The 24,212-nt window shown below is 39.9% G+C and overlaps 1 protein-coding gene across 4 annotated transcripts in view; it reads right to left on the bottom strand.

The window, feature by feature from the left end:
* KCNQ5 (potassium voltage-gated channel subfamily Q member 5) overlaps positions 1-24,212 on the bottom strand; it is a 267,229-nt gene continuing 243,017 nt past the window's right edge. For 3 of the 4 annotated variants that reach the window (XM_057418801.1, XM_057418799.1, XM_057418800.1), the window contains 5 exons: positions 23,839-24,059; positions 11,121-11,229; positions 3,392-3,523; positions 2,441-2,567; positions 1-2,041 (listed from right to left, as the gene is read on the bottom strand). In XM_057418801.1, coding sequence (XP_057274784.1) covers positions 1,100-2,041; positions 2,441-2,567; positions 3,392-3,523; positions 11,121-11,229; positions 23,839-24,059 — 1,531 coding nt within the window. In that variant the 3' untranslated portion in view covers positions 1-1,099. Of the gene's footprint in view, positions 2,042-2,440; positions 2,568-3,391; positions 3,524-11,120; positions 11,230-15,035; positions 15,045-23,838; positions 24,060-24,212 lie in introns of all 4 variants that reach the window. The other variant, XM_057418802.1, reaches the window with a different exon arrangement.

Below are 24,212 nucleotides of genomic sequence, written 5' to 3' on the forward strand. Positions count from 1 at the left end.
TTTTTTGTTTTTTTTTTTTTTTAAATAACACTCAATATCTGTGATTGATAAGCTGGATTTAAAATGCATGTATCTTTTTGCCTCTTTACCTTCCTTTTCTGGGATCGTTTCTCTTCCTGCCCTTCTCTCTTCCCAGTTCTGTCCTATTTACTTTTACTCTGTATTTCAGTTCCTCATTTTCCCTCCTTTCCCAGGCTTATCAAGTGCTGTCATGGTATCAGGTTGGGGCTGCAAGGAAAATTGTCAAAATTTTCACACAAGAAAATGCAGCTTCTACAATAAAGGCAGCACGTGCTTCATTCCCTCACCTACTGCTGCCAAAATTCACAAGCTAGCTTCTTAATGAGACAGGAAGAATGAGAGATTCCCCATAATTTTTAGCGCAGTCACACATGTTATCCCCTTCTAAGGCCAGCCCCAACCCTTAAAATACAAACTTTTCGTAGCAAAAGAATGTTCTTATTATAAAAAACTCAACATGACAGTGGTGTGTCAGGTTCTTTTGCCAAAGAACTAAATCGCCAAAAAACGGATGGATATCAACATACTTAACATTTTCAGAGTTAAAAATAACTGGTTACTGACAAGCTAATGGGTGTATCTTGCAACTGGCAGCCATTTCTGATCCCATATTACTGGCTTCCTTGGTACCTTGCTAGCAGCTGTAGATAATTTTTGTTGTTGTAAACATAAACTATCATCTAATCAGGACATTATATATATATATATTTAATTCGTTCAGAAGCAAAGTGCTTTAAACCTTACAATATTTACTTCTGCCCTGTAAAAACAGCGCTAGGTCTAAATGCTCGAATTTTGGTTTTTGATACATCCTGCAGCATTAGCTTTGTAGGCAACTCATTATTTAACCTACGGTACTACATGAAAGGCTGCTGTACTGTAGGTGTAAATCTGAATCTTAGCCATCACTTAAACATGCATTTACATGCAACTAGGAGATATGGGCTCATTCAACTGTTTTGCAGATTCATCCTGATTTTTGTGATTTTATATTATTAAAAAGGCTTTCAAAACAGTTCATGCTATGATATGTATGACTAGAGGAATGACCCAGCCAATGAAGAAAGCCCGCAAGCTGTTATTTAAGTTTGACATGGAGCAGATTGAGTGCTTCTGTACCGTCCCCTGGCTTGTAGATGCTTTGAGATGATCTTGATATTCCAGTCCTTAGAGAGTCAGCAGAGAGAGTTGTTTCCACTAATGGGCGCGAGATGGCTTCAGTAGTCTCTGTTCCTGCCTCTGTCTCCAACTCTTCATCAGTTATAAATAATTTTGACTCCCTCCATTTGGAGTATACATCTTGGCTACCTCTGGACCCACTGGAGTCACTGCCAGCCATCTGTACATTCAGTTCTTCTGTTGATTGTATAAGGTTTTGTACAGATAAAGATTTTCCTAAATCCATTTGCACCACAGGTTTAACTGAGAGCAAAGGCTCCCCTTCTGTATCCAGACTTTTTCTCCATGTGAGATCCTTCGTCGCACTGGGCTGTGCAACTTGTCCGTTATCCTTTGATGCAACAAGGCAAGCGGTGACATCGGAAATATTTTCCTGTGTGGTTACAGGAATAATATGAACGGGCTCAGGCCTATTGATATGCTTCATTGATGAGAAAGGTGGTATTTGTAATGTTGTTGGAGTTGCTGGCTTAGTTGCCTGGTTTATTTGGTTTGATGTATTATTAACTGTTGCGGGTCCATCGTTTGGCACTTGCGTTGCTTGACTATGCATAGCTGGACTGAAAGCATAGTAAGCCTGAGTGCTAAATTCATTTGGTGTCAGTATAAGCTGCAGGCCACGAGGAAGATTGGCACTAGCTGATCTGGATACACATCCACTAATTTGTGCAGAATTGGACAAATCTTTGCTGTCCGATGGACTCTGGTAATCAGAAGTCTGCTCACACTCAAAAGCTGGCATTTGAAATGAAGCCAAAGTGAGTGCAGATGCAGATCCTTTTCTCAAAACTTGTTGATAAATATCTAATAGACAGTCCAGTTTTGACTCAATGGATTGTACCTACAGGAGGAGAGGAAAAGGTTAACATCAATGCCAAATACTAATTTAAAATGTTTTCAACCCAAGCAAAGGGAAAATGTAACTGCTGAAGAGAAAAATGGAAAAAGCTTGGTATATTCTGTTGAGACTTGGAAAAAGAATGTCGAAAACCATGTAAATGTTTCATAAGCAAGCTGATAAAAGGGGGAAAAAATGTAATCTGTGATTTTTCCTTACTTTTTTTGTATATGGAAGATAGTTATGGTAATGCTAGTAATACCAATTTTATTTCAACATGTAAATGAAGCAGGTATTAGAATAGAACCCAACCAAACCCACTCAGCCTTTGAAACTGGCAATAAATTAGACAAAAGGCATGAGCAATAGAGCAAGACAAAGTGACACAGATAATTACTTTACCTGTTTCTCCACCTTGACTACACGTCCTAACATACTGAGGTCATCAGTTGTCTCATTCTCTGCAGGATTCTTTTCTCTGCTTCTTTTATCTGCTGTGATTTGTCCTTTCCCAAGAATTTGGTCAACACTGTAAGAGAAATCAAAAGCTGCTGTGATTGCTGAAAACGATGATGATTTTGAAGTGTTTGCTGTATCTGTATATTAAAAATTAAAATCACAGTACTTCAGAGAAGCACCTGAGAAAAAGACAATTTTATTAATTAAGAAGAAAAAAGAAGGCATTTGAGACTGTGTGTCTTTTCTGTTGACACTAACTAGCGGCCAGAAGTTAGCCATCATCTGGGACACTCAGAGCTAGACTTGCTAAGAGGGGGAGAGAGGAGGCAGACTCCCCAGCAGCCTGATGTTGTGGAGGATCAGACATACCAGTGCCACCTTCAGCAATCCCATCCTAACAACAGCATCAAGTCCTGGGAAAGTTTTCAGTTTGAAGCAGAAGACTCAGCCCTAATGCTGGTAACGATACACATGATGGAAAGTTGTGTTTTGTTTTCAAATTATTATTGCAGGGAATTTTGAACATAAAAACTACATACATGCTGCACTACCAGCAGTTCACAATTTCTTTTACGTGAAAAGAGAAAGTCTTTCTTTTGTCAGCCTAATGACTAAATTCCTTGGTTATGACTGGACTTTACAGGTAAAGGATTACCTTTTCTGTTGTTGAGACTTCCATGTTCTGGCAACAATTTAGATACATGTTTTTTTGCTTGCTTTTACCCACAATGTAGTTTCTGGCTCATCTGTGCTCACAGAGAGGTTGGGCTGAAGCATGGATGGCAATTTTTACCCAAATGTAACACAGAAATGTTAAAGATTACCAATATTCATTATGTTGTGAATGGCATAACGTAAGATGCTTATGCAGAGCAGAAATGATTCTTTCCTTACCGAGACTGAAGACTCTTAATCCTGCATAACATGTCTAGATGACCTGCTGAATACTGTTCAATGACATCTTTGACATCATATGGACGAAGTGTTTCCTTAAACTTCCTCTTTGCAACATGAAATTTCATAATTCTGCAGGGAAAAAACATTTCACAGACTAATCTTCAGCTGTTGTGAAACAATACATTATGTTCCAGTGATAAAATTTGACAGCTAATTTTTAAGTGGAAGATATTTCAAACAGCTTCTGCAAGTGAACTTTTCCTTTCTCACAAGTTTTTAATAAGTACAAATGTGTTGTAGCTATTCCTTTGAATTGTTATTTAAGACGCAATGAGTAACACTATTTTAAAGAGTGCAGAGCAGTGCAGCGTTTGGTTTATCAGTACACACCTATCTGTCATTTTTTATGGTAGGTGCCTGTTATGAAAGGTGCTGAAGAGCATGCTTAAGTTAAAACTGGGCTTAGTCCAACTGACTTGAATGGGATACTCTGTAAATTATGTTTGTGCTTAAGCTACTTCTGTCCTTATTAGAAGATTTCTTTAACAAATCAATTACACAAAAAGAAATAATAATCATCTTCTGGTGTGCATTTTAAGTTTTTTAATTTCTGTTTTGTAAAAAAAATAAAATAAAATAATTATGTACTCGATTTTTCATCAATTTTTATTTTTAGTTAACATTCAGGTCCAAGTAATTGTTTAATCTTGATGACTTAAGTCATCAAAAAAGATTAAAACTTCAAACTTTGCAGGCTAAAGAGAAGTTTCATGTTTGTTCCATATTGAAATCTATGGGAATTATTGTTTAATTAGATGTTTGACCCATATTGAAGTCTATGGGAATTAATGTTTAATTAGCACTGTAATTTTTTTTTCGTTGAATTTAATGCAGAATAGTAAGCATCAGGTAAAAGCAAATATTCAAAATTGGTGAATGGCATATATTTTATGTGAGACTTGCACAAGTTTCTCTGATGCTTATGTGAATGTGATGTCCATTGAGTAGCTTCTTTTAGAATGAAACACTTGATATTAAATAGCAAACTTTAAATAACAGAAGTGATAAATTTTGAAAGTAAATGACAGTTATTTTTCATGTCAGCTGGTAAAACCTGCAATTCTCCTTGGTTTACCTGAGAACTGCAGAAGAGACAACTGTATAAGAACTGGAAGAGAAGCCAAGGGATCAGGTATGTTGCCTATTCTGGTCAGTGTTATAGAATCATAGAATCATAGAGCTTATGAATTCCCATTAGGGCCAAACTGCTGATATTTGCTATCTATTGCAATTAAAAGGCAGACACAGTAAATTGGTAACCTATTCCAAATGCCAATATTTCATGCAAATATATTCTCTCCGTGTTTAGTATGATACATATTTAGCAGCTGTAAGACAATGAATTATAATAAAACCCAAAGCCTGGCTCTCACTCTGTGATAAAAATAGATGTGTTAGTGGAATTTAGGAAAACCATACTTTGTATAGGTAGGACAGACATTATGATAATAGGTATGTAGAGTCAGATTAATAGTGTATACAGATCCTCTACTGATTTCTGTATCATACATAAATGTTCTTCCAGATAGTATCAGCCTTTTCCCACAGTGCTTAGGCTATTGGTATTTCCCGTTCTGGTAACTACTAGTTAAAAATGAGATTGCTTGTCACTGGTATAGAACTTGAACTATGATTCTGATAATAGAAATTAAAAATGCAAAATGCCTGTTAGGAGTAGTCCATCACCTTGACAGTTCAGGATTGATCTCCATACAGTTTTAAATATGTCAGATGATGCACTTTACTCTTTTACATGTCAGCCAGTTCTACAGACTAATGGCTTTTGGCATCTTTAGTAATCTGAAGGCCTCTAAAGCTGGAATGCAGATTTTTTTTCTTTTATCTGCCAAATGGTGCCAAGGTGTTCTGTTCATAATAGTCTGACAGCACACACAAGTCTCCTGAATATAGTTCTTTATTCAGGTTACAAAGAATAAATGATGTAGCTGACATACAAGAAAGTTTCACTCTTTTGTTATTATTCTCCCTGTTTTGGTGGTCACAAGTTTTTACTTCATGCTCTTGATGAAGTAAAAATATGAAACTCTACTAGAAAAGCAGAGCCAGAGAATTAATAGTGTAATTGAAGACAACTGAATTTACCACAACTGGATGATTTTACAAGAGAACAAACAGAAGACTAATTTTTATTAACAGCCATAGAAACTTCTTAATCAGTGTGCACACAAGTCTTCATTGCTGCTTTCAATTTCAGCTTTGTAACAGTTTTTTTTGCTTATCAAGGCAGTTTGCTCATGATGTTCACAAGTAAAAGGCAGGATCGACAGCATCACGGCTGTATCAGTGAGGTGTAATTGCACTAATTCTGGTTCAGATATTAGCTCATGTCATGCCATCTTAATTAACTTCAGCAGAGTTTGGAACAGACCCATACTACTTCTTTTTACTTCAAATATGCAAAATTTTACATAAACTGCAACAAACCTGAAGGGTTATAAAAGACTGGCATTTTGAAAGCCTGCAAGTTAATTGAGAAACAGAAAACCTGAATTCTTTCAGTGATAGAGCCTAGCAACTCCTTTCCAGTTCTTAAATTTGGTTGATTCACCATAGTTACTGTCAATTTTAAAAACTCAATTTGCTTTCTGTATCTTGAAATAATATAATGGAACAAAAAAAACCCTTTGTACTTCCTGCATTTGTGCTTCTAGAATAAAAAATTGCCTATTCTGATGTGTTCCTCTGTGATAAAAACGAAGGGTTCACTTATGAGGGCACATGTGGGTGCGAAAAAGGGAAAATGTTATTCGTATCCCAAGTTTTTGAAGCCCGTAAGATGCGCGGGAGGAACAGGGCAAACTACAGCTCGGTCTGTCTGTTGTAATTATACCACTAGGGGGCAAACAAGACTCATCATAAACAGAACCGAGTCGCCACCGGCAATACTGGACTGCCAGTACTGAACAAACGGCAGCAATTGAAAGTAAGAATTAACCCAAAAGAACACAACCATATAGTCCCCAGGGCTTTTAAAACCATTATTTGTGTGCCATGTAGCGAGGTGGTATTTTATAACTCAAATCTAATGTGATAGATGATACATGACTGTAAACCTACCCAAGTCACAAGCATGACAATTTTCTGGTGAGAATTAGACATAAAAAGTAGCCTATTTCAGTGATGCACCCAGAGGAGAGCAAAAGAAGAGTCTTGTGTTGAAGCAGACAAATATATCAAAGTCTTTTGTCTATTGTTAAGGTCTAAACCACAGGACGCACTAATCTTCACTTGCCCTGAAATTTGGAGAAAATTACATGTCCTATACCAAGTTTTGTCCTATTGACCCTAGCAGCCAAAAGCAGCATTCATTTAATTTATCTGTTGCCAAATACAGGATCAATGCTGATCTAGAATGATGGTGTTTTCTGAACATGTAGGTTGTGTATCTTTTAATTTTTTTTTTCATTTTAATTTTCATTCACATTGCTCCTTCCAGTATTAAAAGCTATTTTGCTTGTCAGTAGCGCACTTTACTGAGATGAGCACTGAGTCAGAAAATCTCCTATCCTCTGTGCAGCTCTGTTGCACTCATGTTATTTTTTTGTGTGTTTTTTAAGTCTTGTCACTATCTCAGGAATGAACTATCTTCATTCTACTGGGATTCAGGTAAACTCATACATGGTTACCGTCTTGAAGATTAAAAGATAGGGAGGTTGTTTACCCATAGCAGGATGAGGTGACCACAGGTTCTTTGAGCACTTAGTACATCAGGAAAGCAGGTGCACACAGATTTAGCTTTGCTGGTGCCTCTATCTCTCCTTACCTTGCCAAATAACCCTTCTTCCTCGTAAACTGCAATGTGCAGAAGAGATCAGGATCCAATATAGAAAGGCCAACAGACTGAAGTGCTTGAGAGACAGTTCCACTATATGTAGGGTGAATGGGTCAAAACTGCCTCCTCTTTCTGCTCTTTACCTACATTAACCCATCCCCTAACAGCCAGGTACATTTTCTCCCAAACACAGTGCTGTTATAGCCAACACACATCTAAGAGCCTTGCCTAGACTCTGAGGACTATCTGGGCAGAAGATATAAAATGTGTTGGGATTTAAAAGAAATAGAGGATTCTGAAACACTGCCATTGAACAAATTCATAATGGCTGCTAAACATGCATTTTATAAGTCTAGCAGAAACTGCCATTGCAGTTATTTCCTATTGAATATTTATTTATGCTTCTCAAATCTGATTTTATATTCATAAATAGTAAAATAATTCTATCCTTTCCATTGTGGAGAGTATTACAAAATTTAGCACCTCTTGCTATGAAAAAATGATCAGAGATATTGCAATATATGGAAACAAGGTATCCTCATCTTCTTTTTAGTCTCTCTTATATGTATTCATCATTGTGAGCTAGTAAAGCTGGAAAATGCAATGTTTTTTGTTATTCTGAAGGAAATCTGCAGGATATTAGTGACTTTTTGTTCCCGACAAGACTAGGGCTGAGTAGTGTTACAAAACACACTGGCAGAAAGGCTCAGACTACCCTTAGCAACAACTGTTTTGTGCACTGCTCTCATCCCAGCCAGAGGCTGCAGAGGAGTGGGACTGATCCTGGCCTGGCCTAAGGCATGCTGTGGAGCACACCACATTTCACCACATATTACCTATCTGCTCCCTGCTCACCCAACATTATGCAAATGTATTGAGTAGCTTTTCCTTACTTTTTCTACTGCCTCAGTTGATCTTTCCTGACAGAGTTTGTAGCAAGGAAGGGGCAGCACAAGAGATGGACTGTGGAAGGTAGCATGTGCGGGTGTTCAGAAGAGGCTAGTAGCTTGACACGTTGTTACTGGACAGGTCTGCCTGATGGGTCTTCAGTAGGACTGGCTGGGGATCCTATTTTTGGAATGGGCCAATATGTTAAGAACTTTTTCAGGGAATAGCTGTTTTCTCCATCTCCTGTATGGACTATTTAAAAGTGAAAGTTTGAGGGTTTGTTTAAAATCAAGTATTTTTGAAGAATAAATTAATCCTGGGAAAAATGTAAGTGAGCAAGGTCAAAACTGAAGCAGTACACTTTGAAATTACAAAAATGCAAAAACAGAAACAAAACTGTTTTTGTCTTTTACTACTTCACTGTTGCCCAACCTGAGAGTAAGAAGCATATTCTAGGCTCCTTTCACTGAAAAATACCCCAGTTCTTTCTTATTCCAAAACTGAGGGACGCCCTACCTCTGTAAACTCATAGGCATTAATTAATTTTGCTCATTTTTTTTTTTCCCCCAAAATAAAAGGACCATTTGTATCATTGTAAACCAATTTATACTTGGCTCCAAGCAGGAAAAAATAATGACTCTCCCTTATTGCAGTTTTTAAGATGATATAGCCAGAATGGATGTTAATGGTGCATGTGCTTATATCTGGGGTCTTTTCATAGTGTCTCATGAAGTTATGCAAGTACCTTCTGTCTTCATCTGCCTCTGTATAGAGCATGAAAGGAAAAACAGCTTCTACCCTCCCCCATGGCCTTTGCAATTCAAAGCCGTTGCTAAAAACAAACTTCAAAATGAGGCACAAAGTTTCCACATAAGCAGATGTTATCATCTTGAAATTCTACAGTTACTATATAGTGTCTCAGATCCTTCTTCAGATGTTTGCATAGATCCCAGTGTAGTCAGGTAACAGACACTCTGAATAATCAGAAAGAGGAGTATCAGCTACCTGCTGTACTGAATTATCAGTCTCTTGATTTTGAGAGATTAAGGTATAGCATTTAACAGAATTCTGAAGATCATAGCATATTACTGCTTTACAGATCTTAAACACAGGTGTTTTTCTGAAGCAAGATGTATGCACTGCCTGTAATCCAGTAGAACACTAACATTTGCAGGGAGAGTTGTGAGAGATTCATGGCTAATTGATAGCAAGGGGAGATTCTTATTCTCATCCTCAGTGGTGAAATGAGTTGGTTTTTTTTTGTAAGCCAAGTATGCAGATAAAAAATTGGCAATAATCTAAAAAGTTAACTCTTACCCGTTAGGTAGTGCATGTCTGAAACAACCTTTGCACCTTTACTCGTCTTATTAGAACATGTCTGTAGATGGCACTGTGGAGAAAGTTTGCCAACTATGTCCTTCACATCTGTTTATTTTCTGTTAGAGCTGGTAATTACCAAGAGAACCAAGCAAAGATGTAGGGGATGCATTGAGCAATCTAGTGGCTCATTTGTAAACAAGCTCCATTAATTTAGTATTAAAATGTCAAGCTGATCTTAAGAAATTTGGACAGTATTAAGAATGAGATGACTGTTGGTATCACTTGCCAGTACAGTGGCAAGGTGCACGTGGATTTAGGAGTCAACCAGTCTACTTAAAATGCATCATCACAGACAATGATCTTTGGCACCAGAGCCAATGGAGTATGCTGACTGATCCTAATTTGAGCATTTTCCACTGGAAAGAATAGGCCTGCCTTGTAGGTGGATGTCCACTGTGTAGAAGGATTTCTGTCACCTGCTGAAACATAGCTGGCAAGAGATGGTTCGCAGCAGTGACATTTGAGTTGCCAGTTGCAGTGGCTGTGGACACAGACCTGGTATCTGACACGTCCTGTGAGGTCATTTCCAGGCACATTGGAAAAAATTATTGGAACACAAGTCTGGAAGTGATCTGTCAAGCTGTCTGTGCTAGTAGAAAAGTATTAGGAACAGCCTTACTCGCTATCAGTCTTCATTGGCAATCAGTGGAAAAAGAGGAAGGAAATACATGTGCATAGGTTACCACTGTATGAAATTATCTGAGAAGGGGCTTGAGTTCTTTCTTCCCATAGTGTTGAGAAGACTCAGGCGAGGTTTGGCAGAAACCTCTTGGGGTGCTTCCTGCCTGCAGGAAGGGTGTCAGGCACTGATGTGAGTGTGATGCAGAGCCACTGGGGTGACCCCCACCAATACCCTTGGGTTTGCTGTCAGCAGAGAGGGAATGCTTGAGCTCTCCTTGCTACTCTTCATGGTGGGGATTTTGCCTGTCAGGATTTGAATTTCAAAATATTTGGGAAAATGAAGAGCCTTCGCAGTCTCAGTAGGGTGAATATTAAATTTAAGCTTTCAGTACAGGTAATCTTGTAAGTTTCAATGCAGTTTGCTGCTTTCTTGGACAAAAAGGAGACTATTAGTTTGAAATTATTTGGGTTATATTTAGTTCACTGAATAGTAGCAGGCAAGGCTTTGCATAATTGAGTGAATGTAATTATTCTGCTGTTACCGGAAGAAAGTTGCAATGAAAGTCATATAACAGACAGTTTCAGGAATATGGAAATTCAAGAAGCCCCTAAACTTTCAAAGGAAATAATTTTCTAGGCAAGGTGATACATATTCAGCAGAATTGCATCAAACTGGATTACAGTATTTTGGATTGCAGGAAATGTAGTGGAAACCAGCATTCATTACTCTCTTTTTTTTTTTTCTGAATCAATTATGTAATATATTTAGACATTGCAAAGATGGTAACAGAACAGATAAAATATCTGAACTTTTAACTAAAATACTGATGAAAAGGAAGCATAAACTATATTAGCATTAGTTATGTAACAAATATAGCCATGCAATAAGTTAAATTCACATTTTATTAATTGACAGGCAGCTAATTAGTATCTTGATTAAAGAAATCTCAAATATTTATTCATTAAGCATTTTTTTTTACTCACCTGATTGCTCTGATGACAGTTTTAAGAGCAGGGGTGAGATCTTCTACTGACACATCACACTGGCACCCTTTATCATCGTAAACATCATCTGTTCCAAGACTGGTGTCAGCTGCAAAATACAAGAGGAGACTAAACAAGCAGCATTTAAAAATCTCTTCCTTAGCGTTTACTAACTGCCTGCACACTGGTTCTGTAAAAATAAGGACTACAAATCAAGCAAGACAGAACTTCATCAGTTTATGAACTATATGATGTACTTGTGCGTGTCTATGCTTGTGTCATAAAAGGCCTGGGTAGTCCCCAGTGTAAATAGTAAAAGTTAGAAAGGAAGCAAGCCGTGTTATTTTTCAAACAAATTAGGTGTTGAGTACCAGTATGTCTTTTCCTGATGTCTCATTGATTTTCATCACATTCTCTGTCTTAAGGGAAAGTGGTGAACTAACAGATGGAATGGCAGAATCAAAAGAGGCTGAAGTTATGTTAAATTGCTATTTTTTTACCACTATGGATCAACCTGCCATTCAAGATAGAAGATCTGTTTCATTTAATAAGGAGGCTGTGGAATGATCCGGCACTTTATAGCAGATGAAAAGAAACACAGTACCTTTTTACCAGAAATTAATAGAGAATGAAATCCATCGCAGATTATTTACCACCTGATCCCTCAGAGCTATGCAGATATTGCAGCCTTCCTTTGCAATAGGAACTTAAGCCAAGTTCCTGTATTTATTTGCCTGAAAAAAATGAATCCTCTACCCTTCCTAACACCACCTTTGCAGAGCTGCCCTTTGAGATTTACCTAGAAATCTCAGAAGTGCCCAGCATACCTCAACACACAAAGAAAACAGGGACTGATGCATGACCAAGAAGGTTTACAAACTTAAAATGTGCTGGAATAGAAATGGAGCAAAGAGCACAGGATCAGTGCGTGCCCGTACATCATATAAGTCTTGAAAGCATGTAAAGTACAGAAAAACTCTTGAGGATAGGTGTTATTTCCTCCCAAACCATGCTTCTTCAACTGCATAAAGTCCAAGTGCCCAGGTGAAGAATTTTACCCAAAGTCACTGTATTTCAACATGTAAAGTGCCTCTGCTTCATGAGAAAGAGTGTAAAATGTGGAAGAGAGTGTAAAATGGAGAAAAAATAATGGGATTTAGTAACTCTCAGTAACGGAGGAGATTTCTTCCAAGTCCTATGCCCCTGCCTACATTCATGCTGTTATTTGAAATACAGGCTTAATCATCCAGAAATACAGCAAGTAAGCCATTTCAGGGGCTTTATTATAAGGAGATTTGAAGTGCAATCAGATACAAATGACTGCAGGACATTTTTTGCGAGTCCCTTTTCAGAAGGACTGTAAATTAAAGTAAATCTGTAAATCCAGTCAGAAGTGCCTGGAAATTTCGTGGTACCTTTTAAATTTAATAGGAATTCTATCTTGGTATAAACAGCATTGTACTAGGCTGCATTTTCAGGAACTGGTATTGCTGCATTGTTGTCTTCACAGTTTTAATATTTCGACACAGTGATTTATTTTGATGGCTCTGACTAGTTCATTACCCTCAAGAATATACTTGCTGAACTGGTACACTGATGAGGAACATTTCCTTTGAAGAGCAGGAGATTTCATCTTTGACAGATCAGTTTAATACAGAAGGAAAGATGGTTTATAGCCAAGTTAATTATATGCTTAAGTACACATGAAACAATCAAACACAACCTTAAAAAAATCAGTTTCACATTGTAAAAATGAATTTTTCATACAAGACTTTGAAATCTCCCCTTCCATGCTCTTGTTGTAAGTTGTGCCTACAGTGATGACAAGAGTGCTTTTTTTCTTTTTGTAGTTTCACTAGCTTTGCTACTACTATTCTATGATTCTATGATTCGATGACTTGGCTTGTCTTATTGATAAAATATATATGTCTCTCCACCTATCCTGCCTAACATTTGTATCGCTGCCCAGAAATGTGATTAGCTAAAATAAACTGTGTAATTAGTTTGAAAAGTATATACACTGGCTAAAACCCCCTCTCTCTGAAGGTTCTCAGCATTTCAAGACACTAACTTTCCAGGTGTCATGCCTGGTGTCATGCCTGATCATCCTCTCCAGTTACCTCTCCCATTGCTAACATCTCCCAACTCTCTAAGTTCAGTACTAAAACCAGAGATTTTTCTGCTACTGTTATATCCAGAGGATCCCTAAGGTTTGAACCTACTCAGATATGCCAGTATAAATTAGGAATAATTCTGCTAAAATTGCAAGATCTGCAATCATGTAAACCAAATGGAATAGGAGACTCCAACTTGAAAGTTTTAAATTAACATGGATCTTTCACTGATACAGTTCCTGGGTCCTTTCCAAGAATAGTGTCATTAATAGAAGCTTCCTTAACACAGTATATCTTTGCAGAACCATTTTCAGAACAACCTAGTGCAGATATTGCATTCCATGTGGATACAAAACCCAACAAAACCTTTAGACAGAGGCTGAAAAATTCGTATAAATTTAAGCCAGCTTTAAGAAGAGATATACCTCTAATAAATCACCTTTTTTTTTTCATTGTAATATTCCCACTGACATGGATTTCCATCATTATGGCAGGCTCTCAGTACCACATAGAATCATAGAATCGTTAGGGTTGGAAAGGACCTTAAGATCATCTAGTTCCAACTCCCCTGTCAATAAAACTTGCAAAAAGCTATAAAACTTGTTTGATTCATACGGGAAACATTCATGTTTCTTTAGAGTACTGAGCAGACTTGGGAAAAAAGTTTGGGAAATGCATAGTAACAATTTGGAAAAAAAAAAAAACCAGCATAAAACACCAGTGAAATCAAAGTTCACATTCTGATGAATTTTTCCAGTGGAAGCTTATGTTGTGTAGGACATAGTTACGAGGTGAGATGTACTTGTATCGCTTCTGGCCCTCTTGAGTTCATCCTTGAGGTCAGAGCTGTGCTGGGGTCAGTTTGGCCACTTTGGAGCTCCAGCTGTTAAAATCCCTGCAAATTCCCATAAGAGGCTAAGTTACAGCCTCTGACAAGCCTCAGTCCAAGCTGCTGCCTGTTCCCAGAGAGAGCCTTCCACATCATTAGCAGGGCAGGTAGATCCTCTGGTGGCAGCTTATGCCGAGGCTTGCACATATCTTCCTCATAATTCCCGTACCCTTTGTCCATGACACCACAAGATACCTTAGGTAGCAGCTGCTCTGCATGAACCTGGCTGCTCTGCCAAGCCTTCCTATGGTTAGCACTGGTCTTTCCTTCTCTCCAGGAGCCTCTACCAGCAGCTAAACAGGCCTTTCAAGTCTGTTGCTGGGTCAGCTCATGAATCACGTCTCAACTATGGCATGTCTCTTAATACAAATTTAGACATACCGTTGCAAGTCTCCATGAAAAGGGGTGTGAGCCAGTCTCAGAATCCAGACACAATTACCCTTTTCTAATACCGACATCTTTATGATTCAGGATGTGTTTTGATCCTAAATGTCAATCTGGAAAATGTTTATTTCACAACTGATGAGGCATCCGCCACTGTCTTACAATCTTTGACATTATTTACTTTGGGCTTCAGTCTTGTTATTGCCACTTTTTAATTTCTTTCTCTTTCTTCCTGAAGAAGTCTTTGATTAATCACACAGCAAATCAGCAATTACCAAGAAATAGATGAGAGGCATGCACAAGTCATTACAATTGTCTTAGTATTTCCTAGTTTGTCACAGCATTAATGCATTCTTCATGCAAACTCCAGTCATTTATGATCACCACAAATAAATGGGCAAAAATGTTACTCCTTTCTGAAACATTTTATGTCATCGACAAAAAACTTACAAGTTTTTAGCTGCATTTCATATTGCTCTGCACAAAAGTTACGCAGAAGGCTTGATTTATTATTTCTGTAAACATCACACGTCCTTTCTTTGAAGTGTTTTCTGTTGTTTAATAACATGTTTTGGCAATGGGAAAATTGTGACACTGCTCTGATCACCCTCATCGCTCCACGCTTTCAATGTCAGTAACACTCAAGTAATTATGTGTCTGTTTAAACAGAATCAAAAAGTTTTTGTACTTTTTAATTTGTTTTCTGGGAACTGCCATATGCTAGCTACGACTATCCAGCATTAGTAAGTGCATGTGCTGACACCATAAACAGCTCTATGGAAGTGCCCCTAACACAGTGATCAGTGATCCCAGCATAGACCCTTTAACTTGATTTTTGGTAGCCTTTGGAAGCACTTTGATCTTAGTTTGATTGTACAGGAAGTAGCTAGGGCTTTTCATGTGGGTGATCTAAATTATTCTGCTGAGGCTGAGTACCCACCTTTCAGCCATGGCAAAACCTAAAAAGGTGCCTGAAGATGATAAACTGCATATAACTCTCAATTATTCATGTTACAGCACAGTGTTGTGTCAACTTGGTAAAAGAAATATTTGGAAAAAAAGTCTGATTTTCACTGTAATGCATGACTCAACGTGAAAAATGGACGGTGACCTAATTTTCACAGGTGCTGAGTTATATCAAGTCATAGTTTATAGCCGTCATTCAAAATCCAGAGTTCAGCTTGGGAACTGAAGTCCAAGCAATTCATCATGCAGGTCCACAGCACGTTCTCCACCCCCTCTGGCAGCTTCATCCATGCACAGAGCTGCTCCTGGTGCTCAGGGCAGCAGTGCAGGGCACCCCAGCATGGCACACTCATCTCCAAAGTCGTCTGGTGCATGAGTGGTCAGAAAGAAAATGAGTGAAGAATTCAGTGCATCTAACTTCTGGGCAAGTAAAAGTAGACATAAATTCCAACCGTTTGGAGGACAGGTTGTGACTGTAGGAGGTGTTGCTACATAGGCCTGCTGCAGGAGGGGTGCCCAGACAGCTGCTTTAGACTCCAAACTGCCTTACTCTGAAATGGCTACTAGGCTCAGGTGACCCCTCCTGTTCAACAAGCAATCCTGGCAGCTTAAGACTCTCATTATTCTGTTCTTTCAGCCCCTTCTGCAGGCAATGTAGAGCCTCTGTTATGCTGCTCTAGGTAATGCCTAGGACGCCTAAAAGATAGGTGCATTTCACTCAACTTTACACTGCCATTGAAATACCTTCCTTCACCCTGAGCATTTGCTGTGAGGAGTCAGGGATTTAGCCTACATTCTCTAAACAAATGAGATATCATGTACATATCTTACAGCATTTCCACAAATGTCACAATGCACAGATTTTTTCACAAAATCTGTTACATTTTTCCCCTCAAAAATACTCTAGGTACAAAAATCTTCATAGTTTATGTTCATACAATTCATGCAATTTCCCTTTATCAAAATAAAATGTGTCTCAGCCCAATACCTTTGTTTAAATTTGTTTCATGAAACTTCTCACCTCTTCACAAGCTCTCATTATTTTCCTATTTATTGAACCATGAATACAGATTCCCTTCACTCCCCCTAGAAGTGTTTTTCTTTCAAATTTTCCTTTGCTTTAAAACATCAACAAGCTGACTCTCTTTCAGTAAAGAGTTCCATAAACCTTTTTACTGTGACTGCTTGCTAAGCTCAATAGAAAAAATCAGCTGTAAAAGGCAACACTAATTGGGATGGAACTTAATCACATACTTCATGATAAGAAAGCCCAAAGCTCCCTCAAAAAGGGAAAGGCGACAGCTTATGTTTACATGCTTTTCAGAGCAAAGGCCAGAGAAAGTGGGCCCAAGAGAGTGTATTTGTTTCCTTATCCCTAAAAAATGCTCAAAACCCAACAAACAAAGAAGTCGTTTTCTTCTAATCATGAAAGAAGGAAGGAGGTGGAACAAGTAAACTTCCATGACATGCTGTTCTTGTTATATGCTTAATATTTGTCTACAGAATGACACAAATATCCCTGTTACTGCACAAGAGTATTCAAGTGCCAAAATTACGAAAGAAGAAATAAGGATGATAATATTTGAAAACATTATTTACAGAGAGCTTTTTAGAAATGGTTGCCATTTCCATGCCGTAAAGCAATTTCTCAGGAAAGGAATGGAACTGGTGCCTCCCGGAAAGAGCACTTCTGCATGAGCTCGAAGGAGCTCCCTTTCTCTTCTGCCTGACCTGGGCCTCCACCCCGCAAGCAGTACGTGTGAGGAGTGCAGCAGTGCTCTCTCCATAGCCCTTTCCTTTCTCCCTGTCCTTTCTCCCTTGCCTTTTCTCTAAAAATGGCAGAACTTTCTGGGTGGGGAAGAGAACTGAATTCAGGAGCTTCAGTACAATATGAAGCCGAATATCACAAAGAATATCTCTAACAACATTTTATATGTGAAAGCATTTCTAAAAATCTCAGATCTAGCCAAAATGGAAGACAGGATTGGTGGGAAGCTTCTTACATATTCTGGGTATAATTATCTCGTCTCTTTTGTTTGTAAGTACAACTTTTAAGGTCAGAAACCTAATTTATATCAGCTATCATATAATGCAGGCAAGTTCCAAATATATGAAATTCTAGCATTCCTTACTAACAGCTCTCAATTACCTTCAGTTATTATTTAACTTCTCAAAAATTTTCAGCACTGGCAGTATTTCACAGAACAGCTTCCACTGCTTAATTAAAAAGGAGTCCTTTTCCTTTTGAGGGATGATACAAAGGTCCAAGAGACTTTCTAAAAACAATTCATTATATGCACAATAATTGTGCAGTTAAAACAGCTGATCTTATAATTAATGGCACATTAGCCGACAAGTTTAGATGGCCATATGAGAAGACTAAGAAAGAAAAATTCTAGGTTACTCTAAATGTATGATTTGAGTGGCTTCTTAGATATGTATCTCTGTTATTTTATCTGAAATGCATGCAAATCATACTTCTGTGTTGTGTGGTCTGCTGCTGTCCCTCAAATTGCTGAGCTTGCTAATCATTCCCCTCTGACCACTGAGTAAGCATTTGGTCCAGCGAGCAACAGTGCACAGCAAGTTCCTCAAGACATATCATAAAGAGAGAGTCCAAATTGCAGACTCATATGTCCAGGACCTGGGTTGGGATAAACTAAAATAATGCCTCAAAACCACTGGCCTGTATTTGGTTACAAAAACCGAACAAATTTCTTTGGAGCTTAGATCAGAATGTCAGATCTTCCTGATTAATTACAGTGATAAGGGTAATAAATGAGAGCTCTATCATCAAGTTAAACAATCACAAGAAAATAAATCTGCTGCATAACACAAATCGATATATAGTTAATAAAATGTTATTTAGTCCCATCATGTGGGGTTTGTACAAATTGAGCAGCTCTGTTCTGACACTCTGCAGTTTTATTTGAATCAGTAACTTTAAGCTAACCACGACGTTACAGCAAGAAAACTCAGGACCTTTGCCACATCAATGAAACTTACACAAGGTCAAGATATTTGTGTTACTGAAAGGAAAACATGTCATTTTTGCAATACATAAATTACATGGTAGTAACTGAGGACATGGGGGCTGAAATGCACTATTGCATTCTTTCCATGGCTCTTATAATATACTCTACCCTGAGGATCCCGTGCAAGTACTCTGTAGGAAATGAAAGGCTAGAGGTCATGTGAGCATATCATATTCAGGGATGGTGCAAGAAATCAAATACTTCCTTAGAGAGTTCTTTTTAATTAATAAAATGGAATATGCTGGTAATATCTCTAGTGCTGAACATTTTTGATTCAAAAAGCTGCACTTTGTCTCTAGGTTACAGTAAAGGCACAATAAAATAACTCATGAAGAGGCTTAGAAGCGTGGGATGGTAGAAAACAAGTATAATAGGGCATTTCTGCCCCTCACTGAGAACTGTATCCACAACATAAGTTCAAGATTTCAGCTGTCATGGTGCAAGACTGGAGCATGATTTAAGCAGAAAAGGTTCTGTTCCTCAGAAAAGGCAAGCAAAAAAATACCAGGGCAGGAATGTCATTGTGTGAAAAAGAGAGATTTTGTGAGGTGAGTCTCTGTGGCTGGATCTACACTAAATACAGTGAGGCATGGGCACAGTGCCTTAAAGCAATGGCATGAGATCACCTATACTATTTAATTGCTTGCACAGACTCTGGCATGGGTTTGACCCCTGCCAGTGGATATTCTCACATGCTGAACACAGTTCCTCATGGGTAGTTTGGCTGCAGTTTCCCTGGTTTTGGTGCAGGGACACAAGCTGTACTGTATGAGGAGGCTTTGGGGACACAAGTGGCTCCTGGCTGACTTTGTGTACAGGTATGGGGGTGGCTGCGTGCCACTCTGAAGTCAGGCAGCGTCTTCACCTGTGTGATGTGGCACCCCTTTGGGGCAGGCTCTTGCATGAGCCTATACAATTCTTGTATCCTTGTGTGCTTTCTTAAGATTCACTGTTTACTGTTCTTGGTTGGTGAAGATTTCCCTTTGATCTGCTTGGTCCTGATAATTCCCCTTTAGACTGATAACAAGGATTGGAAATAAAGCATCCTGGCACCTTTGTAATCTGTGCAGTGTCCCTTCTTCAACAAGAGTTTTGGCAGTTGTGAGCCATATGTCACCAGAGATTGGACACATATTTAAAATCAAATTATATAAGCCTGGTTCTCAATTTCACTCCCCTGCACTGTTGTTAAGTGCTCTGGAGAGCATCTGCAGCCATACCACCAAAGACCTCTCTAGCCATCAAAGCTCTCTCAGGTTTGGATTCCATTTTACAAGTGCACATATATAGCTTAAATAATTATTGCTGTTGCCAGGCTCACTTTGGCAACATCAATAAATGGTTTATAGGCAGTTTCAGAGGACTGTTGCTACCCATAAATAAAGCCATTTGTGGAACAGTTTTGGTCATATTGTTCTAAGGCTGCTGTGCCAAAATCCTTCTGGGAGATACCTGTGGCCAGCTTAAGTGTTTTGCTAGCAGCCAAGAAGCTCTCCTTTTAGGGTTTTAATATGCAGCAGGGTAGTGTTAGTAAGCTTTTGTTACTGGGTAGCCTAAGAGGAAGGCTACTACATTTTCAATCATGTTTGCCTCTAAGCTGCCTCCATAAGCTTCTGTCTGGACTAGAAATCTCCCTTTACAGGCCAGTTTCTAATTGCTAATGTTTAGTTTTCCCAGCAGTCTTTTTCTGATGGTTTTGGCCCAGATTCCAACCATGTCCTTTACCAGAACTCAGTCAGCCCCACAAACTTGCTGTGTTGACCGTGTGCCTTAGATCATCCTTGGGCGCTAACAGTTTCTCTTCCTTTCTGAGCCCTCTACTTCTATGTTTGCTTCTTTGCTTTATTTTTGCATGCAGTCCGGTGCACCTCACGGAGGAGGAACTCACAGCAGAGTTCCTTCTCTGCCTGTGGTAAAGAAGATCATTTACAACCCCAAATCCCATACAGTGAAATAAAAATCAAGCAAGTATCTGAGCATCTTCTCTTTTGGAAGGAGAAGTTCAGAGTGAGAGTTCAATATTTTTTCATGAGATCACTGATATAAAGTCTTGACACTGGACTGGGTACCCAGGACTACATCGCCACTATCCAAAACGTCTATTTCAAGTGCAATCTCTTTTCCCCACAAACATGCTACAGAGACATAAGAATTGCCAGAAGGACCGATTGTTCAAGGGTATGTTTTTTTGTCCAGACACTTCTGGACACTTTCATTGTGTCCAGTTCTGGGCCCCTCAGTTCAAGAAGGACAGGGACCTGCTGGAGAGAGTCCAGCGCAGGGCAACTAAGATGATTAAGGGAGTGGAGCATCTCCCTTATGAGGAAAGACTGAGGGAGCTGGGTCTCTATAGTTTGGAGAAGAGGAGACTGAGGAGTGACCTTATTAGTGTATATAAATATATAAAGGGGGAGTGTCACGAGGATGGAGCCAGGCTCTACTCAGTGGCAAACAATGACAGGACAAGGGGTAATGGGTACAAACTGGAACACATGAGGTTCCACTTAAACTTGAGAAGAAACTTTTTCTCAGTGAGGGTGACGGAACACTGGAACAGGCTGCCCAGGGAGGTTGTGGAGTCTCCTTCCCTGGAGACATTCAAAACTCGCCTGGACGCATTCCTGTGTAACCTTATCTAGGTGTTCCTGCTCCGGCAGGGGGATTGGACTAGATGATCCTTTGAGGTCCCTTCCAATCTCTAGCATACTGTGATACTGTGATCCAGAAAGGGGTGGTTTCTAGTTTGGCTTGAAGATCAGCCCACCAAAATAATTAATGTTTTGGCCAGAGAATTCCTCAAGGAGGAAACTGGAGGACCTGAAAACAGAGATATTAATAAAATGCTGCAAATACTGTATTTCCATCCACTAAAAAGTGCAAGATGTTCTAAACTAAACACATCATCTCCAGATCCTTTTCATTAAGCTGTCAAATGCAGAAGGAATATCAAACTATGAAATTGGTAACACACACACACGCAAGAGAAATCAAGGATGGTAGTGCCTAACTTTTCCAGCAGCAGATGGGTAAGGCAGCAGGGAGCTGCCTCTCAGCAGTGAGCACAGTGGACATCTCTCTGATGATACCACTCCTAGAAGTATCTGGATCAGGTCCCAGAGTGGAAACTTGGCATTTGCCTAAAAGCTAGAGACAATGGAAGCTGTTCCTTCTGCCACGGATGAGAAATTGGTCGTATCTGTTGGCCCCAGTTCATAAGGGTGGAAGAGTAGCTGGAAACTGCTGACCAGGAAACAGGCTGTGCTTGCCCTGAGGAGCGGGAAGATTTTTCAGGGTTTGCACACAGCAATGATGGCTCTGTTGTTGTTATTATCTTTGATCTACAGATATACCCAAGGTGCCATTTATGCCCTCTTTTCCATGAAAGGGAGACAATAAAAGGGAACATGATCTCGTGCAGATCACTGCTATTAATGACAGTATGTGCAGGCCAAAACAGAGGACAAGCTGAGAAAATGTTTCTGTGAGAAACGGGCTGATGAAAAACTAAACAGATGCTTGAGTGAGGTGTGGGCTGCAGGGCTGGAGCAGAAGTGAGCTGCTGATATCCAGGGAGTGTGTTCAACAAATTACTCTCTTCTTGGGTCACTTCCAGGCACACTGTGAGTTACAGGGGCTTAACCTATGAAATCACTTCTGACGTGGTTTTGCGGAGATACTTGTGCTATGTAAGTGATTACATAGGAAGCCTAAGTTTAGACAGGGTGTTTTGACCCCACTCTGATACCTAGACCATTTCTCACTTCCCCCTGTGGAGCAAGTGGCCGTGTCCCTACTCCACGTCAGTTTGAGACCCAGGCCAGCATCGCACAGCCCCTGTGCTGCAGCTGCTGTGGGACATGAGCCAGGGCCTGTGCCACAGAATGGAGTGAGGAGTGGTGAGCAATCTGGACAGCAGCCTAGGGGCAGGTACACCCCAGTAGCTCACTGTAACCCAGCCAATGTCAGGATCTGTGCATCTGACAGGTCTCTGCAGGGGAGGGCTAGCCTGAACGACCTTAGCAAACACTGTTGGTTTGTCTTGTTTGTCCTCCAGGAAATGTTTATTTACCCAGGCTTTTCCTGAAGAGATGTGTGGTGTAGGATGTCCTCAGCTGAAGGATGGGGCATTTCAGTTCAATGGGTATTTTGCAAAGTACAGGTCTGTAACAATATGTGTTCTTTAAAAGGAAGCAGATACCAAAATTGCACTTCTGCCTAATTAGTTTTACCACAGTTGTTGGATGTATCACGGATGACTGCCATAGTAGAAACTGTTTAAAGTTACATCTCTTTACTTGGATCAAATTATTTAAGTTGTACCTTTCCCAAACAGTCAGGGTCACTGCCTCCTGTTATAACTGATCAGTTTGTTTCCCTTATTTTCTACCTGGGGGCCTCACAAGAAAGAACAAATCACTTGTAAGTTGGGAAAAATGTGAATGGAGAAACCAAAGTCACTGGGGCAGCAGTACCTCCAGAGATGTGTGAGTGCACCTTTCAGTGCAGGACCTGTCCCTTACAGGGGTCAGGCTCACCTGGAATGCGTGACTCCTGCCTGTCACAGGATGTTTGCCTGAGCACTGGCTAGTTTAATCAGAGAACGAACCTTAGCTAGAGAAGAGCAGAGAGGGGCAGCATGGGAGGCAGTGGGCAGGAAAGACTATGTTCTTGCCTGCTACACTCTCAGCAAGCCATTTTCACAGAGATCCACTTCTTCACAGGTAGGAGTCCTTCCTACATTTAAAATACCCTTTAGAAAGCAATACATAAATGCAATAATGCTTGTTGTACTTGCTGAAGACACCTGCCTTACCAAACCGGATACGTCCCCATAAAACTTAAAGCACCCAGTTGTATGTCTCTTGGTGGCTGACAACCGTAACCCTGGTGTAGGTAAAAGGGCACTTTCCAGCTCCTCAGCAAGCTCCCCTGCCTGAGGGAGGCACTGCTGTAAAAGGGGTGCTCTCTGCTGGCACAGGCACAGCCATTGCAGTGCTGGCCCTGGTGCAGAGGCAGCAGCTTTGGAGAGCGGCTGCGCCCAGCGATGCGAGAGGTGCAGAGCTGCTGCACCCAAATCCATGGGATGCTTTTAGTCCACCTGCAATTTTCAGTAGCGACCCTCTTTTCCACCCGTTGCTCCCTATGCACCACTGACACAAGAGTGAATAATCCCATTGGCGTGGTCTTTGAAGAAGGCTATGTGTCTCTGACCCCAGACAGAAATTCCTTCTGCTTTACAGAAATGTGTCATGTTCACAGTGCAGGTGTGCAAGAGCGTCAGCAGGCTGGGAGCAGTGCGCAACGGCAAATGGGGCGTGAAAAACTCCTACCGTCAACCACGGGTTTGGGCTGTGAGCTCTTCAGCCGCAGTGAGGGCCTGAAGCGTGTTCGATCATTGAAGCTCCAGCTCTTCTGGACTTTGGTTGGGCTGCCCTCAGTGGCAATGTCAGCACTTGGTGACCGGCGATCTCCAACTGAAGACTGCCTGTTCTTTATACTCTGACCTCGTGGGCTGGCCATCCGGACCCGCTCCTTAAAACTTAGCTTTTGACTGTGAAGGAGAGAAATGCATTTTATTTCATGGTTCCTTCACTCCATTTCTTTTTTCTATTGCATGATAATCAAAAATAATTTCTAAAAATTCTTAATAGTGCAAATCTGTTTCTTACACACTTGTGATTGAATCTATTTCATTTGGGAACAA

This window comes from Pezoporus wallicus, unplaced genomic scaffold, assembly GCF_028554395.1.
Source record: "Pezoporus wallicus isolate ANWC-B61680 ecotype Strahan unplaced genomic scaffold, APGP_CSIRO_Pwel_v1 contig_4901, whole genome shotgun sequence".
In the NCBI taxonomy this organism is placed as follows: Eukaryota; Metazoa; Chordata; class Aves; order Psittaciformes; family Psittacidae; genus Pezoporus; species Pezoporus wallicus.